The sequence below is a fragment of the Juglans regia genome, chromosome 14, assembly GCF_001411555.2.
Source record: "Juglans regia cultivar Chandler chromosome 14, Walnut 2.0, whole genome shotgun sequence".
Taxonomy (NCBI): domain Eukaryota; kingdom Viridiplantae; phylum Streptophyta; class Magnoliopsida; order Fagales; family Juglandaceae; genus Juglans; species Juglans regia.
The window spans coordinates 28063437-28081535 of NC_049914.1; the positions used below are offsets into that span (position 1 = coordinate 28063437).

Genomic DNA, 18099 nt, shown 5'->3' on the forward strand with positions numbered 1-18099 from the left:
TTATTTTTGTAAAGTGATGTTACTTTTTTGAAATATTTTACAAAAATACTCCTCATTTTAAAATATAGTTGAAGTGTTGTGAAAAGTATATATTATGTGTTTATCTATTTCCTTGTATTTTCTCCTCTGTCAACTTTCACACTTTTCTTATCGAGCCTTGTGCCATGTCCAATCAACACTTCTTTGACTCTTCTTTTAATGAATGTGGGACCCATTATAGGTTTTGTCCCCAACAGTTAAACTGTCGGGATAAATAGTTAAATTGTTAGGGTAAAATCTGATAGTGGGCCCACAAATAATTAAACTTATAAAGAGATTTGTTTGAACGAGACAAGCACAAAGCTCAAAGAAGAAAAAAATGTAGAAGTTAAACAAAAGGTTGGTAGGAGCAATAGGGGCAAAGGGGACTTCTTCTTGACTTTCTCTCTAGTTTTTTAAAAAATTTAGGATCATAACTCATCTCATAAAATCGATTCTACAAGGGATGATTATTTATTCCTTATAAACATACCCAAAATCTTGTCCACAGGCAATGTGAGATTATTCTTCAACACCTTCCCTCACGTACAAACTAGTATATTTCCTAATCCTTGTCACGGGGGTTAGTAGTGTGGACCCCATTCATCCTGTGACAAACTCTGATGCCATGAAGAAATTCATGGGCCTAACTCATCTCATAAAATCGGTTCTACAAGAGATGATTGATCATTCCTTATAAACATGTCCAAGACCTTGTCTACAGGTAATGTGAAATTATTCCTCAACAGTTTCTTTTTCCTCAACTTCTTTTCTCCCTTCATCGACTGTAACATAGTAGAAAGAGAGCTTAAGAGCTTGTATTTTATTGATTTTATAATGAAACTTCTCCCCAAAGTTCCTTTGACGTAGGCCACAATGTCAAACTACATAAGATCCGTGCCTCACTTTTTTCTACATTTTATTTATTTATTAAAGAATGGGTGAACACCACAACCACCATCAAATTGCGAAACAAGGATCATGTGATTAACTATATATTGGCCACTGCGTCACGATAAAGGCATCAACAATGCGTGTGCGTGAGTGTGTTTTGCAATGATCTATTGCACAATGCATGGGAAAACTTATTGATCAACTAATAATTCTATATCTATTATTATCATTTGTTAATCATTGAGTCCAATTACTAGTCATAAAACAGGGTAATTTGTTTAGGTGAAGTCGGTATTTGATAATTGTTAAATATATAGATTTATGGATATGAGATGAGCTGATCACAATATCTACGGAATAAATTTGCCACTTTGAGAAGTCAATTATATGCATTATCCATGCACATTATAAATGATCTTTTAATGAAAGAATTTGCTCCGTTTATAAAATTAAAAAAAAAAAAAAATTGATCTTATCGTGAAGAACTCATCTATAGATCATCATATGTGTATGCATATGTTCGTTACAGATATTATTAATTAAGGATCCTTTAAAGATGACAATCTAGCTAGCTAGGCTAATCATGCTTCCATGAGATCATGTAGCTAGCTCGAACCAAACCCACCAATATAGGATGTGAAGTAATCATAGAACAAAACCCACAAATACATGTAATTAGATAGATAGACATGATATATATATATATATATATATATATATATATATATATATATATATAAGAGATTTATCTCCATTGATGGAGCATCAGACTCGGCAAAATCAGAAAAAAAAATTTGGAGTACCTTCAATGGTGCAAATCAGACCGCCTACTCAGAGGGTGGATAATCGGCACCCTCGCTGAGCCTTGTCGTCAGGATGGACTCCGCTCATCATGTATGGATGGCACTCAAATCTGCATATGCACATGATTCACAAGAACGTGAATTTCATCTTACCCAGCAACACATACCTCAAAAAGGACTCAACCACACCACTTGCAGAACATCTCCGCATCTTCAAAAATTTGTGTGATAATTTGGCTTCAATCGGACGGCCAGTTGCAGACAAGATGAAGGTGTTCTCACTCTTGAACGGCCTTGGAGCTCAATACGAACCATTCACCACCACAATGCTAAAGCCTCCCATGCCTTCATACACCGAAATCATCCCATTACTTCAAGGGTATGAGATCCTCACAACACTCCATGAAATTAATCCTACTTTTGCTTTCTATGGTCAGCAGACAGGGACGTCGATCTTCAATGACCATTGTGGTGGTGGCCGTGGTGATGGCCGTGCGCAGCCAAGGAGCTTCACCTCACGGGGGCAAGGGTTTCACCCTACCAGTTACACAAGACGTGAAAGAGATCCTTCGTATGAAAGTGGCTCTTCTCACGGGCCTTCTACATATTCACGGGCCACTTCACATGACCCTCTTCAACACATGAGTTAAGTGAACGGCCCAACAAAGCGTGTGACCCACCACCCACGTGTCAAATCTGTGGAAAATGGGTCATATGGCCCTTAAATACTAGAACATATTTAATCACTCATTCCAACCTGACAATATCCCTCAGGCACTGGCTGCTATGACATTAGATCATTTGTCTCCTGAAAATTAATGGATTGCAGACACTGGAACATCTGCCCATATGACAGGTAACTCAGGTATGCTTGAAAATTTACGTCGATATTTTGGTACTGATGCTGTCATTATTGGCGACAGTAGTTCACATGCTATTACGCATATCAGTGATACTTACATAAATAATGGTTCCACTCGAATTAAATTACGTGATGTTCTTTTAGCACCAACACTAGCAAAAAATCTTTTATCTGTTGGACAACTTACCAATGATTATCCCTATAACTGTGAATTTTATGGTAGTCATTTTGTTGTAAAGGAACGGGAGACCAACCACGTCATCATGAGTGGGCGACGAAATGGTAACCTCTACTCTTTATCTGCTCCTTACAAAGCACACTTCTCAACTTACTTTCGGACTGTTTCTGAAAATGTGTAGCATCAGCGTTTGGGACATCCTCAGGCCTCTGCTATCCACGTCCTTAAATCCAAAAGACTTTTTCAAATTTCTAGCACCAATAAAACAATGTCTATTTGTGAAAGTTGTCAGTTAGGCAAACTAAGCAAATTTCCTTTTTATCCTCTACTAGTTTAACTCATACTATTTTTTGTAAAGTTTATTGTGATTTATGGGGTCCTGCCCCTGTTGTTTCTATTGGTAAATTTTCTTACTATGCCTGCTTGATTAATTTTTTTTCTAAATTTATGTGGTTCATATTGCTTCGAAAAAAATATGATTTTTTTCCGACCTTTTACTTTTTGAAAAATATGTCGAACACCACTTCAATAAAAAAATAAAAAAAATTTCAAACTGTTGGGGTTGAAGAATTTGCTAATACTCAGTTGACCTCACATTTACAACAACAATGTACTATTCATCAGTTTTCCTACCCCCATACCCCTGAACAAAATGGCACAGTGGAACGTCGTCATCGCATTATTCAAGAACTTAGTATGACAATGCTTTTGCATAGTGGTGTTCCAAAACGTTTTGGGGTTGAAGCTTTTGCCACTACTATCATTTTAATAAATCGTCTTCCCTCCTCTACTTTGGATTTACAATCACCTTTCTCAATTTTGTATGACACTTTCCCTGATTATCAATCCTTGCGTGTTTTTTGCTCCAAATGTTATCCATACACTTGGGACACTAAGCAAAATAAATTTGATCCCAAAACTCTATAATGTGTCTTTCTAGGCTACAATGATCGCCATCATGGGTACAAATGTTATCACCCTTCTACAAGTCGCACTTACATTTCTCGTCATGTTGTTTTTTATGAACTTAATTTTCCTTATAAACATCCTGGGAACCTTCACCTTCCACCACCTTCTGACCCAACTTTATCTATATTTGACATCTGGATTACACTCCCTGCCTCACCCCCCCACTACTCCATCCTCTCTCTCAGACTTACATATTCCCTTACCATCAGCCATTCTCTCTTCCGCTCCTGAACTGCAACTCCACATCCCTACATCAGTCACATCCGATAACTCTCCTTCTCCTCCATGTACTTCATCTACACCAATGCCACCTCTACCTCCTCAACACACAATGATTACTCGATCACGTGCTGATATTCAAAAACCTAATCCTAAATATGCAAATCTTCATTATCTCAGCATCATACCCAAGGAGCCCAAAACCATACGCTCTGCCCTCAATCACCCCGGGTGGACCCATGCTATGCTTGACGAATTGAAAGACTTATATGCTAACAATATCTGGACTCTTGTGAAACGTGATTCCTCCATGGATGTTATTGGTTGCAAATGGAGTTTTAAAACAAAACTCAATGCAGATGGCACACTTAATTGACTGAAAGCTAGTTTAGTAGCAAAAGGCTTTCACCAAATAGCTGGTGTTAACTATCATGAAACCTTTTCCCCAGTGATTCAATCAAATACTATCCGAACTGTTATTAGTATTGCTCTGCTCAACCATTGGGACATTCGTCAACTGGACGTCAAAAATGCATTTCTCCATGATGATCTCCATAAACCTGTCTACATGGAGCAACCTCCAGGTTTTATCCACTCCACTAATTCCTCTCATATTTGTAAATTAAACAAAGCTTTGTATGGCTTAAAGCAGGCCCCACGCACAAGGTTTGATAAATTTAGTAGCTTCTTACTTACTTATGGTTTTAATTGCAGCACTGTCAATTCCTATTTATTTATTTACCATTCCTCTCATGGATTTCTTATATTACTCTTGTATACTGATGATATTCTACTTACTAGCTCCTCCATTGATTTCCTTTCTGAGTTTATCTCAACCTTTAGCAGTCAATTTGCCATGAAAGACTTGGGTCTCATTCATTACTTTTTAGGAATTCAGATTACTCACACTCCTGACGGCCTTTCCCTAACCCAAGCTAAATATGCCCATGACATTTTAGACAGTGCCCAAATGAGTGACTGCAAGCCCATGGGCACTTCCATGATGGCTAAGACCAACAGTCTTAAATCCACAACTCTTTTTTCTAACCCAGCCCATTATCGCAGTCTTGTCAGTGCTCTTCAATATCTTACCCTTACTTGCCCTAACATGGCATATAGTGTTAATTTTGTGTCTCAATTTATGCACTCTTCTACTGAAGCTCATTTTAAAATGGTTAAACCTATTCTTAGATATGTGAAAGGTATGGTTAATTTTGGACTTCATTTCAGCTCCAACTCTACACTTGATCTTTATGCCTTTTTTGATGCAGATTGGGCTAGTTGCTCTCTCACCCGACGCTCCACGACAAGTTATTATGTCTTTCTCAGCAGAAACTACATCTCTTGGTCACAAAAAGGCAGCATAATGTCTCTTGCTCAAGAACTGAAGCTAAGTATAGAGCTATGTCCCAAACTACTGCTAAATTTACATGGATCTCTTTTCTTCTTCGTGACTCGGCATCAAGCTACATGCACCACCTTTATTATTTTGTGATAACCTTAGTGCACTTTACATGATTGTTAACCCAGTTTTCATGCTCGAAGCAAACACATTGAGATCAACTACCACTATGTATGTGAACGTGTCGCATAAACGTGAGAGGCATGGCTCGAGAATAGTGTTTAAACCAACGGGGCTTAAGTCGAATCCGGTAAGTTTTAACCAAAGTTTTGAATTCCGTTCTAATTGCGGTACTTGAACGAAATATTACAGTATCGATATATTTCGATATACCATTTCAGGATAATCATTATATGAATAAATTATATATATAAACAATTCTATATATAGAAAAAATATATTCCAAAAATATAACATCAATACAAGTCTTAAAAACATACATACCTGAAAAACACAATAATACTTTTAAGTTCTCTATCCAACTGTTAAAAAAAATAATACATCTAAGTTGACACCACTTATTCAGAAAAAAGTATAGTAATAATGGAAGCAATCTTAGTATAACTATAATCAGTATTTTATTGTGTTATCATGTTCATCACAAATGTAATGTATAACAGCAGCTCATTAGTGCCTAATTCAACCCAATTCATCAAAATCTCGACTTTTGAGTGCAGAATTAGGAATTCCAAAACATAAAGTCAAAGAAAAAGTTGAGCCAAATTGAGGTGCGAGAACTTTCGTACATCTAAAATCTTGATGGTCAAAGAGCATGGTCGTTCAACTTTCTGTTTTCAAATTTCCATTAGCCAATAATCAAGATATGAAAATCAAATTATCAAATTCAGTTTCGGACAGAGCAAGTTGAACAAAATAAAATGCAAGCCAAACAGAGCAAAATGCAAGCCAAACTTACTGTCCAGACCATCAACAACCAAGACAGAGAAAAATACAAGCCAAACAAAGCAAAATTGCAAGCCAAACAAAGCAAAATGCAAGCCAAAGTTCAAACGGAGCAAAAAAATGCCAACATAGTTCTTTGATGGGGACTCCGCTCACGTCTGTGCTATATATTGGGAGTGTGATCTTTTGTAACAATAGGTGAAGCAGGATGAGGGTTAGCCAATTAGGGTTCGGAATTAGGCGATTGGTCTTTGAGAAAGAAGCTTTGGCATTGGTGGCGGGGGAGGAGTACTCGACGGCGTTTAGAGGCTTGTGGGTTCTTGGATCTATGCCCTGGTTGATTAACTTCTTGCTGAGGTGAGTGGTCTCCTTGCTAGCAATCAAAGACCATCTAATTGATTGTCCAAAAAAAAAAAATAGTACAATTCATATGCAAAAGAAAGCTAGTTTTACACTTACATATACATATATATATATATATACATATATTTGAGTCTAGTACCTATCCATGAGATCAGAGAATATTGTGTGGTGGTGATGACGATGATTATGATTTTTGAGATATGTATATTATTAATGTAAGAGCTAAAAAGAAATGAAGAGAAAAAAAAGAGATTGTAGATAGTTTGCAAACCTAGTTAATTACCAGAAGATTGAGAGAGAGAAAAAAACCGTGTTAGGTTTTCGAGTTTAAATATGAAAACACGTATTCAGATACACATAATAGAATCTGATCATGAAAGGGGGAGCGTTTTTACCATAGAAAACTTACATGAACCCTATCCCTAACTGTTGAAAGTGGTAGAGAGGAGCACAGTGAAACCTTAGATAACTGAAGCGATCAATGATCAACTAGATTTATATGTTGCAAAAATGACAGACCCCAAAACTGTAGTTTCCAATAATTTTTTTGGGTAAGTTCAAGTTTCTAATGTTAAAAAAAAAATACTGGTTGTCGAGGAGGCGAAGAGAGCAAAGAATGAGAGCTTTGTCTAGGGCAATCTTATCGTGCTTGACGGAGGGGTAAAGATAGTTCATCTAGTGGAGGCGAAAACTCTTGCCACAACAGAGTAGGCACAACAAATAAACAGCTTTTTGCAGCAATCTATATCACTACAGCTTTTTGAACCATCAACCATGAACGATAGAGAGCTCGGTGAGACATTTCAGAGATGAGAGATGAGAGAGCTCAGAAAGGTGAGGGATAGGCCGGGAATGAGAGATCTTGGAGAGATGAGGGACATGTCGCACAGCGTGAAGGAGGGGAGGGGAGGGTTGCGCTGCGCTGCGGGGTGAAAGAGGAGAGAGAAGAAAGAAAGAGGATCAGGATGAAGAAGAGGGAGGGGAGGGGTTATTAAACCCTAGATCTAAACAATGTCGTTTGGTGTATTAAACCAAACGGAGTCGTTTCACTTATGCTTTTTTATATACATTACATGTAAAACGACATCGTTCAAATCACTCAAGTGAAACGGTATCGTTTTACCTAAATATGTTATATCGGCCGGTTCGACAGTTTGAACCTAGTACAAACCGAGAATTAACCAGCCGACCAGTTCTCCACCGGTTCCTAATTCCAGTGACATCCATACCAATAGATTAGCCAATTAAATTTAATCAGAGGAAGAGGAGAGAGTCACATACTCAATCATTATGTATGAGGCAAGGTAAGAAATATTTTACCAAGTTTTTCTCTTAACCTATTGGTTAAACTCTTCTCCCATGTCCTGCCAGTCCAAGGAAAACCTTAGCCATTAATCATAGCATCAACAAACACATTGTCCTTGAAATTTAAAAGATAAAAGTAATTGAACAAAAAGGGTGAAAAATGCTTGAGCACATGCTCAGAACAAATAGTGATAGAAACAAACAGTGATCAAGGCCATAGCACATGCTCAGATGGCATACCTACAATAAATATACCTAAAAAGGGAGGGAAAATTTTTGAAGAACACAGAGCCATTCATTAATATAAAACCCTAATGGACAGGACCTCCAAATCATTCAAGAACACAAAACCATTCAATAGAACCATTCAAGAACACAAAACCATTCAACAGAACCTCCGAATATGATCCTTGCAAACTTGGATGGACATGACCTGAGCCACTTGGCCAAACACATCAAGCAGTTGCCACTCGTCCTTGCTCAGGTCGAGATCCCCCACATACGGCAATGGAACTAAGAGAGAGATTAAGGGTTATGACTGGAGAGAGAGAATTAAGGTGAAATCGAGAGTGGGAGAGAGAGAGAGAGAGAGAGAGAGAGAGAGAGAGAGATGCAGACAAAGATAGAGAAAGAGACAAACGAAGGATTGAGAGACTCACCTCCTGGGCGAGGTAGACAGCACGGCAATAGGCAAGACTTGAGAAGGGCAACAGAAAACTCAAGGAGAATGTAGAGGGAGTATCGGACTCAGGGGAGAAGAAACATGGGGAATTCGCTTAGGTTTTATATAATGACCCTTAGCTGCAATAATTTCTTACCACAACTATAACAACACATTTAGCGGCATGGAAATGTCACCATAAAAGACCCAAAACATGTTTAGTCAAGGCTTTTGCTGGCGATATTATTTGTGACAACATATTTTCATCGAAAAATGTGTTTTTAGTGGTGATTCTCTCGCTCGCCAGAACAAAAACACGACTATAGTAAAAAATGGTTTCTTACATCCAAATCTTCCTCACATCAATTTTTTTTTTTTTCCCCCACAAAAACGGCTTTTTCCTATGACGAGGCCGGCACGCTTGGGGAAGGTCCGCCATTATCCCTCACCTTCCTTATTGATGTAATTGGCTAGAAGCTCGTCCTCCTTGGGCATCCATGACCCCCTAAGGCCCACTTTGCTACAACATGGGTGTCATTGTCATCGCAAATATTCTAGAACTAACTCATTTTGTTAATGCTGACTAAGATGATGGATTCCTCAGATCCCAATTGGGTTAGCTTTTCTATGATGACGTGGTGTGTGCGATCTATTTGGAAGTATGGAAATTATCTAGTTTGTTAATTTGTTATGCTTTTTTTATATGATTTGGTTTGGGTCTCTCCCTCTCTCGTTCCATAAAAATGAATACAACCTTGTGTGACTGCAATGGTGAAGAAGTGTCACAAACTCTTAGGATTCATTTGAATGTTGAAATGAGTTGAGTTGAGATGGTAGAGTGAGTTTTGTGGAGCCTACTTAAGATGAGTTTAGATATATTTGGATGTTAAAATGAGTTTAGATATATTTATGAGAAGTTGAAAAATGTTATGGATTCCACGTGTAAGGAGATGTTAAATTGAAAAAGGTTATGAGTCCCACGTGTAAAGAGATTTTGAATTGAGATGAATTTAATAATTTGAGAGTTAGGTATTTGAATGTTAGACTCAGCTTAAAATTAGACTGAAATAAGTTGATTTCAATTCAATATAAGTTCCAAACGGGACTAGTGAAAAACATTTATATCATCACGTCTTTGAAGAGGGTCAACATATCGCGTACGTATTTTTCTTTCTTTCTTTAAAAACAATATTTATAAGTTTCATTTTTACAAACTCAATGTTGACCTAGAAGCATTCCATATCAATTATTTTAAAAACGATTGATAGATGCAATTTCTAGCAATGCCTACAGCACTCTCATATGAAAATAATATTATTGTTTTATTATAATAATATGAGAAAGACCAATACTACTCTTAATCTTAAATCATTTCATGTAGTCACACATGTTGACATAATATATTTTAAATAGTTTCACATATCAATTGTTTGAACGGACAACCGGCCAAAATATGCTACATGAACAAGTGTGGTTGAAAATAACAAAATTAATAATAAAGAACTTCATTTCTATAAGAAAAGGTAATAAATAAGTTTTTCAATTATTTTATAGGTAAAAAGATAATAAATTCTTATAATATTAATCAATCATGTCTAAAAGATTAATTTCTATTCGGGCATTAAAAATAGACAGGAATTATCTCTATTTATGTATAATTGTTAATAAATTAAACAGTGTAACTCTTTGATCAATTAATAGAACAAAGTTCAAACTTGTTTGAAAAGTTAGTGAGTTCTCATCACATTTCAAAACTTCTCATATTTTATTTTCAAATATCACTCAAATATAAAACATTTTCATCTTCAACTTTTTCATCTAATTATTATAACTTTTTCAAACTACCAAATAAAATACAAAAAATAATACAATTTTTTCAAATTTTAAAACAAAAATTATATTAAAAATTTATATTCAAACAATTTTTTAACTTTATAATATTTTTATTCAATTCTTTCTCATTTTTCAAAATCTAATAAAACATCTTAATTTAAATTATTTCACTATAATTCATAAACTATTTCATTATTATTTATAAAATTTTTATCTTATATAATTGCTCAAACGTGCCTAAGCTAATTTATGCCCATAAATTCTTAAATGTACCATGATTTGACGTTAATTAATAAAGTATTGTTGACTATTTGAACTTTTCTTCATCCGTCAAATATTTTTGTGTGCGCTCCTTTCTTTCCGAGTAAGGATCTTACATCTACCTAGGTTTGGATATTAAGGATATTTTTAAAATATTTCACTATTATTTATTATTTGATTATTATTTTTATCTACTTTTTACTAAGTTTGTACACAAAGGACTAGAACCCGATCTGTCCAAGATATCCGAGTTGCCCAACCCGAACAAAGATAGATTCATCGAGTCAAAATTTAACACTAGATTTTAAACAATGCAATCCGTCAAGACTAAACGACATCAGTAAAAGTTGAATTTTAACGGAAGTACATAATCCAGAAGTAACACCTTCAATCTATGATTATACCTTTACACCTTTAACAACAATTTTGTAACAACAATTTCTCTATTTATATTCAACAGAAATTATACCTTTACACCTTCAATCTATGATTAACAGCAGAATGGATATCGATGTGGGTATCGTCTGTGGCCTCCCCACCCTTGTACTTGTTGTGGTCGGAGAGCTCCATGTTGAAGTCGAAGCCTTGTTGCGAGCCGAGCCCCACGAAGGAGTGATTGCCCTGACCTTCCTCGATCTTGAGGATGAAGTAGCGTGACGAGTTGATGACGCTCTCGACGGAGCTCTCGCAACGAGCCTTGCAAGAAACGATCCAAAGGCAACCTGATTAGATCTTGTAGATGGCCACCTTCTGGACCACCAAAAGGGTTTGCTCCAAGGCAACATCATCCTCCTCCTCCTGCAGCTGGTTAAACGACAAAGTTCTAATGTGGGTAATTTTCACTTTTGAGAGAAGAATGAAGGATGAGGAAGGAAATGAGATTTGGGGGCAAAAGATGAGGAAGAAAAATGTATATCAAATAAGAGAGAGACATGGGTTTCAATAAAGTTTTATATTTAAAGACCGACCAGACCCAACTTATTCGGGCTGGGTCGGGTTCATGTCTTTCTGGTTTCGGGTCGGTTCGGGCTGGGTCCAAATCTTTTTTTTTTTATCGGGTTGTAGGCCTACTTTTTACTATTATTTATTACTTTTTCATTATTTTTTTATTATTATTCACAACTCTTCTCAACACTTATCACTACTTAAATAGAAAAAAAAAAATAGGACAGTTGTTCCTAACGTGTAGATCAGTACATGTTAATAATATTTGGCAGTGAGTGAATAATATGATATAATAGAAATAAATCAAAATTTGTATCGCGCAATTTGGTAAAGTCATGAAAGATAGTTTGGCTTATTCGAGTGCATGTGCGCGTTGGCAGTGCCTCTAAAGGCAGAGACGGCCTATAGAAACAGCTTGGACGGACCAAAGATAGATCATATATGGACCCTTTAGCCATTTTAGCCAATGTTTTGAATACTGTACCGGACGACGTACCGGTCAAGACACTGAAACGAAATATTTCAATATCGGTACCGTTTCGAGATAGCATTTCGGGATAACGTTTTGGGATAGTCGATATATAAATAAATTATATATATAAATATATATATAAATTATATTTCAAAATAATAGTTTATATATAAATAAATTATATATAAATACATATATATATAAATTATAAATAGTCTAGTCTGAATTAGGGGTTAAAAAATAAATTTGTAATTTGAAAAAACGAAAAAAAAAAATACACAGGCCGAAATATAGGCCGGTACAGGCCGAAATTTAAGCCGAAACGGCTGGTACAGTCCGGTACGGCCGGTATTTTGGCCGGTACGGAACACATATAGTACCTGTACTGGCCGGACGGCCGAAACGAAAAATTTCGACCGTACCGGCCGGTACGGTACGAAATTTAAAACTTTGATTTTAACTCCTTTGAAATGATTGATCCAAATTATATATATATATAAACGAATAAATTTATAAATTAATATGATTTCATATATATATATTAAATTATAAAATTATTTTTATTATGAAATAGATCTAACGATAAAGGAAACAATATATACTACAAAACTACCTTACATTTCACACAAAGTTGTAAGACTTGTAAAATTACCGTGTATGTATTACAAATTTTAAGAAAAGAAATCGATTTAAAAATTGGAAGACTCGAGAAGTTATATTGGGTCTGCTTCTAGCAGAAAAGAAAATCAGCATTTGCTGCATTCAGTCAGTAACTCTCCTCACCTGTCATCATTATCAACCACTGTTTCAAAGTCCCAGACCAAGCAAGCCAATAATAATAGTAACAATAATAATAAAAGCTCTTAACGATTGAACCCACAACCATAATTCATGAAGAAGACATTAGTATTTCAACATGTGTTTGCTATACACACTCCATGAAGGCTCCTTGACATCATGTACAGCAATCTAAAATAAATACTGAATGAACTATACCTAAGCTGCTCATGTCGGCATAGTCTGCAATCTTATATGCTTGTACTTTTGCTCCCTGTTAAAGCATCGTGCACTCTCTGTCAATCCTTTGGATAAAAGGAGCTTCAATACGCCAACCCCCTCTTCCAAAGCGGCATCAATCTTGAAAAAAAAAAGGCAAAAGCACATTACTACAAGTGAAAACAAAAATGCCCTTTTGACTACTCAATCAAGAAAACAACCAAAGCCCCGTCAAACGTAGAACACTTGAGGCCTAGTTGGGATAGTGAAATGAGATGTGATGATCTGTGAATAATAGTGAAATATTTTTTGAATAATAGTAAAATAGTTCGAGTTATGTTTATGGGGTTTTGAGAATTGAGAGAAAAAGTTGAATAAAAATATTATAAAGATAAAATATTGTTATAATATTATTTTTGTTTTGGAATTTGAAAAAATTGAATTGTTTTTTGTGTTTTGTTTGAAAGTTTGGAAAAGTTGTGATGATTAGGTAAAATGATTAGATGAAAAAATTGAAAATTTGAAATTGAAAAATAGTTATGTTTGTGTTTGTGGTGTTTGGATATTGAGATGAAATGAGATGAAATGAAAGTATCTTGCTATCCAAACGCCTAAGTCAGATGACAAAGCAAGCACTGAAGTTCCATGCATGGCCTGATGTTGTAAAACAAATGAATATCTTTGAAAAGAAACTAACAACTTGAATTAATATCATTCAGAATCTGAAAGGAGAATCCGTAATCCATTTGGAATCCCAATTTTGGTGAAATTCATATGCATTAGATGTAACAAAGAACCAAATTCACATCAAATAGCTTTGACAAAAGCTCCAAAGTGTTTTCGAGTATTACTATGGACTGGTTTCGGAATCCTAATAAGGTTCAGGTTGTGTTGAACGTACAGGTTTATTACACTGTAGTCTAACATATTCAAGAGCACGTAACCACAACTCACTCGTTCTTGGGCTGTTGCATTGAACTTTTGGAGCAAGAATGCTTTGGGATCCATTTGTCCAGGAGGCTTCCCAATACCTAACAAGATTATCAATGTATTTTGCATTACAAAAGGACATTTTTTATAGGTAAGGAGACACATTTTTTTGCATTACAAAAGACACTAAAACGGATTTAAAAAAAGAACATTAGAAAGGTAAGGAGCCACATTTATATTAAATTTGGGAAATCAAAACTAACCAATTCTTAACCGGGGAAATTCTCTATTCCCTCGAAAATGATCGATCACACTCTTTAACCTAGTTTAATTTATAAAAAGAAAACTGATTATTTTGGAAAAACAAGACCAAAACTTATGAACAAGGAATGAAAGATGCTTAAACAACACTAGTTCTTTTTGAAACATACCCATTGTGGCTTCCATGACCTCCTTTGTGGTGAAGTCGAAGCACCCCACAGGGCAAGTTCAAGTCATCATGAAACTGCATCCATGGAACATAAAAGGTAAGGAACCGTAGCATCAATGTTATCATATGAGCAAAAGCTTTAAAGGTCATGCAAGAGAAAAATTACCACAAGAACACGATTAAGAGGTAGCTTATAATAAGCTGCAAGTGGTCCAGTCTGCAGTTAATCAGAGAAACATTAAACATTAGAGTCATGGCATAAAACCTGTATCCCAAGTGAAAATATCACCAACACAATACCATTAAAAAGTTTAAGAAAAAGGATTAATATAGGACTTATGTCTTACTAGATAGGTCTGCATGATATAGTGAACAGAACAGCTCAGAAGAAGTTGCACTTATTGTCATTGGTGACATACAAAGTCTATGGAGTAATCGCTCCACTTATAAGAAATAAATCATATGTTATTTAAATGACTTGATTTAATACGGATATATTAGCTGGAGCAAGCAACCAGTGACAAGATGAAAAACTTCACGTTGACAAGTACAAGCAATGAAATTTTGTTAGACACTGAAAATATATAGCTCAGTCACTTACAGATTCCCCACTAAGATTCATGTAAGTTTGAGGCTTCGCAATAAAAACAGGGACTTCATCAACAAAACCTGACAGAGATTGCATCCATGCATTTGACCAAGATAAACAAATAATTTAGGTAAAAAAATGTAGAGCATATACAAAGAGGGTAAGCTGAACAAAAAGTGAGCATGCCTTGCCCAAAGATAGCTTTGCAATGAACTGCGTTCATAGAGATCCCTTCTGATTCAGCAAATGCATCAATTAGCTCGAACCCAACCTGGTTTAAACCATGTTTAGAATGTATTATAAAGTTTAAAAAAAAATTATAAGAATTATGAAGTTATATAGCATCTAAAGAAGCTGAAGTTTGGGACTTGAAATTTTGTGTAGTACATTGTGTCTGGTTCCTTTGTACTTATCCCCAGGATTTCCCAAGCCTACAAAGAGCCATGGGCGAGGAGTAGCAGTGCAGAAGCAATGCCTGCTTAACCTGTTAAGCATCTTGATTCATGTCCTCCAATGCCTAATAGGGGAACAAAACCATAACTCAAAATGGAAGAAGATCACCTTCTTTATCAAGTTTCAATCATCTGCAATGATTTATTCCATAAGAAATAAGAAAGTTTCAGAAAGAGAACCTTAAGTGCACATAATGATGTATAATAAAGGTTCACATAAAAATTAGAAATCACTAGCAACGATAATATCAAAATGAGAAATGATTTGTACAAGCCCCTTACAAGTCCTTGTAAAAAAGTGGTCCCACCAAAATAAAAGTGTAAAAAACTATTCTTTATTAGTATGACCCACTTTTTTACAACGGACTTGTACGAAGCTTGTCTATTTGAAGCTTGTACCTAGCATTACTCGTTCAAAATACACTAAAGAGATCATAAATATGAAAGGAAAATCAGCTACTTTACTCCAAACATATAGGGTCTTGTCTGTTCGCTGTATAATGATCTACACAGAGTGGTTAACTGTATATTTTTATATACAAATAGAGGAAATGCATATAAAATGCAGGATAGGCACCTCTTTCAAAAACTCCACTCGTGACATTTTTTCTCTTTAATTAATTTTAAAGGTCCGGGTATTTATGTTTGTCATTCCACTATATCGTGACTTCAGGTAATTTTAACTTTACCATATTTACACATCTAAAAGACAATGCCCACAAACACAACAGAATTTCATTCATATGAGATCAAGATGCCCGTTGAACTGCTAACAAGTAAGTTTTTTTCTTCCTCGTGTATCAAAACCCAAAATCAACAGGTTCAAGCTATATATTTTCTAAGGTAAACATGCCTAAAACCTATACAGACAGGGATTATCTGCTTGTACCGAAGACCCAAACAATTAGATTCAGAAGAATTTTTTTTTATATAAGTAGGTTCAGAAGATTATTAGACATAAATTCGTTAACACCCTATATTTTATCAGCAACCAAACAGAAAATTAAGAAATGATCGAAGCTTCATGTTGAGAAACCCAAGAAACCCAAGCGTGGAGTGGGCTTATACCTGCGGCGTGGAGTGGGCGGTGGAGTGTGGAGGTGGACGTCGACCTGCGGCGGAGGAACACGAGCTGCGACAGGTCTGATTGATCAACACGAGGCTCGAGCTGCGACGGTGTGGAGGTGGCATCTGTCATGGCCTCACTGTAGGAGAAGGAGATAAGCACGGCATGGAGGCTAGGGTTCGTGGCTGAGAGACGAAGTGATGAAGTTGAAGCCAACAGAAGAAACTGAAGTGTTAACTCAACTGGGAACGCACCGTTTAGAGTGGAGTCATGAAGGAACGCACCGTTTGAAGAGGATGGAAGACCGATTGGAGACGCACCGTTTTGCTGAGGATGAGCGCACCGTTTTATCAAATGGAGTTAACCACAATACACCGTTTCAAGTAGGGCTGCAAACGGTCCGGTCCGGTCCGGTTCGGTCCGGTCCGGCAATGGATCGAAAATTTTCGGTCCATCATTTTTTCGGACCGGACCGGACCGAACACCCAAAGGGACCAGACCAGACCGGCCTTTTTTTTTTTAATTTTTTAAATAATTAATAAAAAATTTATTTAAAATACTAAATTAAATTAAGTGACTTATTAATATGGATTATGTAACAAACTCAATAAAAAAATATTTTATATGGTCAATGATAATAAATTAGATGAAAATTATATTATTAATTTATATAATTACTATATAATTAACTAATTGATATTATATATTTATTAATTCATAGAATATTAACAAGTGTTAATAGCATATTTAAAATTTTATATTATTAATAGTGATAGGTTAGATGAAGATATATATAAAATATTGTTAATTTATAGAATATTAACAAGTATTAATAATATATTTAAAAATTTATATTGTTAATTGTACAATTATTATATATAAAATTTATATATAAAATATTTTTATTTTTATTTTTCATTCGGTCCGGTCCGGTCCGGTCCAGTCCAAAAAAATCGTGGACCGTGGACCTGACCGAATGTTTTCGGTCCTCTAAAATATGGACCAGCCTGGTCCGGTCCGGTCCGGTCCGGACCGAAACGGTCAGTCCGGTCGATCCATTCGGTCCGATCGGACCGTTTATCACCCCTAGTTTCAAGCAACTACTTCTAGAACATTTCATTTTTGAGTTTGTTATTTTATGTCTGAGTCTGTTATTTTAAGGGACACGTGTCATCCTTTTATTTGTTTAATTTTCATCCCTGTGTGGATATGTAGTAGAATGAAAGGAAAGGAAATCATCTGAACATTGACACTGAAATTGTACTGGAACGTTGGAGGTCAAGGGATCCCTTGAAAGAACCCTTTTATATTTATTTCAATCAAATTGGCTCAGCCATTTTCACAAACAATTTCTGCACATCTTGCAATTCATTACAGACTTACATCCATTTACAATCTCGCTCAGCCATTTACAAACACAAGAAACAGAGTCATTACAGCATCGACATCGGCGTCGACGTCGGCGTCGACATCGGTGTCAACGTCAATCATTAGAGTGAAGAGAGTGAAGACAGTAAAATGCTAAGAGATGAATTTTTCATTTTAGAA

General features: G+C 35.8%; 2 protein-coding genes across 3 annotated transcripts; one reads left to right on the forward strand and one right to left on the reverse strand.

The window, feature by feature from the left end:
* The first annotated feature begins 1375 nt into the window (after positions 1-1375).
* LOC109001649 lies at positions 1376-3150 on the forward strand. Its single transcript, XM_018979009.2, has 2 exons — positions 1376-2360; positions 2490-3150. The coding sequence occupies exons 1-2, from the start codon at positions 1805-1807 to the stop codon at positions 2525-2527; spliced, it is 594 nt and encodes a 197-aa protein (XP_018834554.1). The 5' UTR covers positions 1376-1804; the 3' UTR covers positions 2528-3150.
* Positions 3151-12776: 9626 nt separating this feature from the next.
* LOC109001646 (peptidyl-tRNA hydrolase, mitochondrial) lies at positions 12777-16804 on the reverse strand. 2 transcript variants are annotated; one of them, XM_018979003.2, is made up of 10 exons: positions 16554-16803; positions 15421-15617; positions 15220-15304; positions 15046-15113; positions 14611-14661; positions 14446-14519; positions 14278-14336; positions 14039-14115; positions 13085-13225; positions 12777-12871 (listed from the first exon to the last, which is right to left on the reverse strand). In XM_018979003.2, the coding sequence occupies exons 2-9, from the start codon at positions 15526-15528 to the stop codon at positions 13094-13096; spliced, it is 654 nt and encodes a 217-aa protein (XP_018834548.1). In that variant the 5' UTR covers positions 15529-15617; positions 16554-16803; the 3' UTR covers positions 12777-12871; positions 13085-13093. The 2 variants fall into 2 exon arrangements, with proteins under 2 accessions (XP_018834548.1, XP_018834549.1); XM_018979004.2 differs by lacking the exons at positions 12777-12871; positions 14278-14336 and having other exon boundaries at positions 12928-13225; positions 16554-16804.
* Between the last annotated feature and the right edge of the window lie 1295 nt (positions 16805-18099).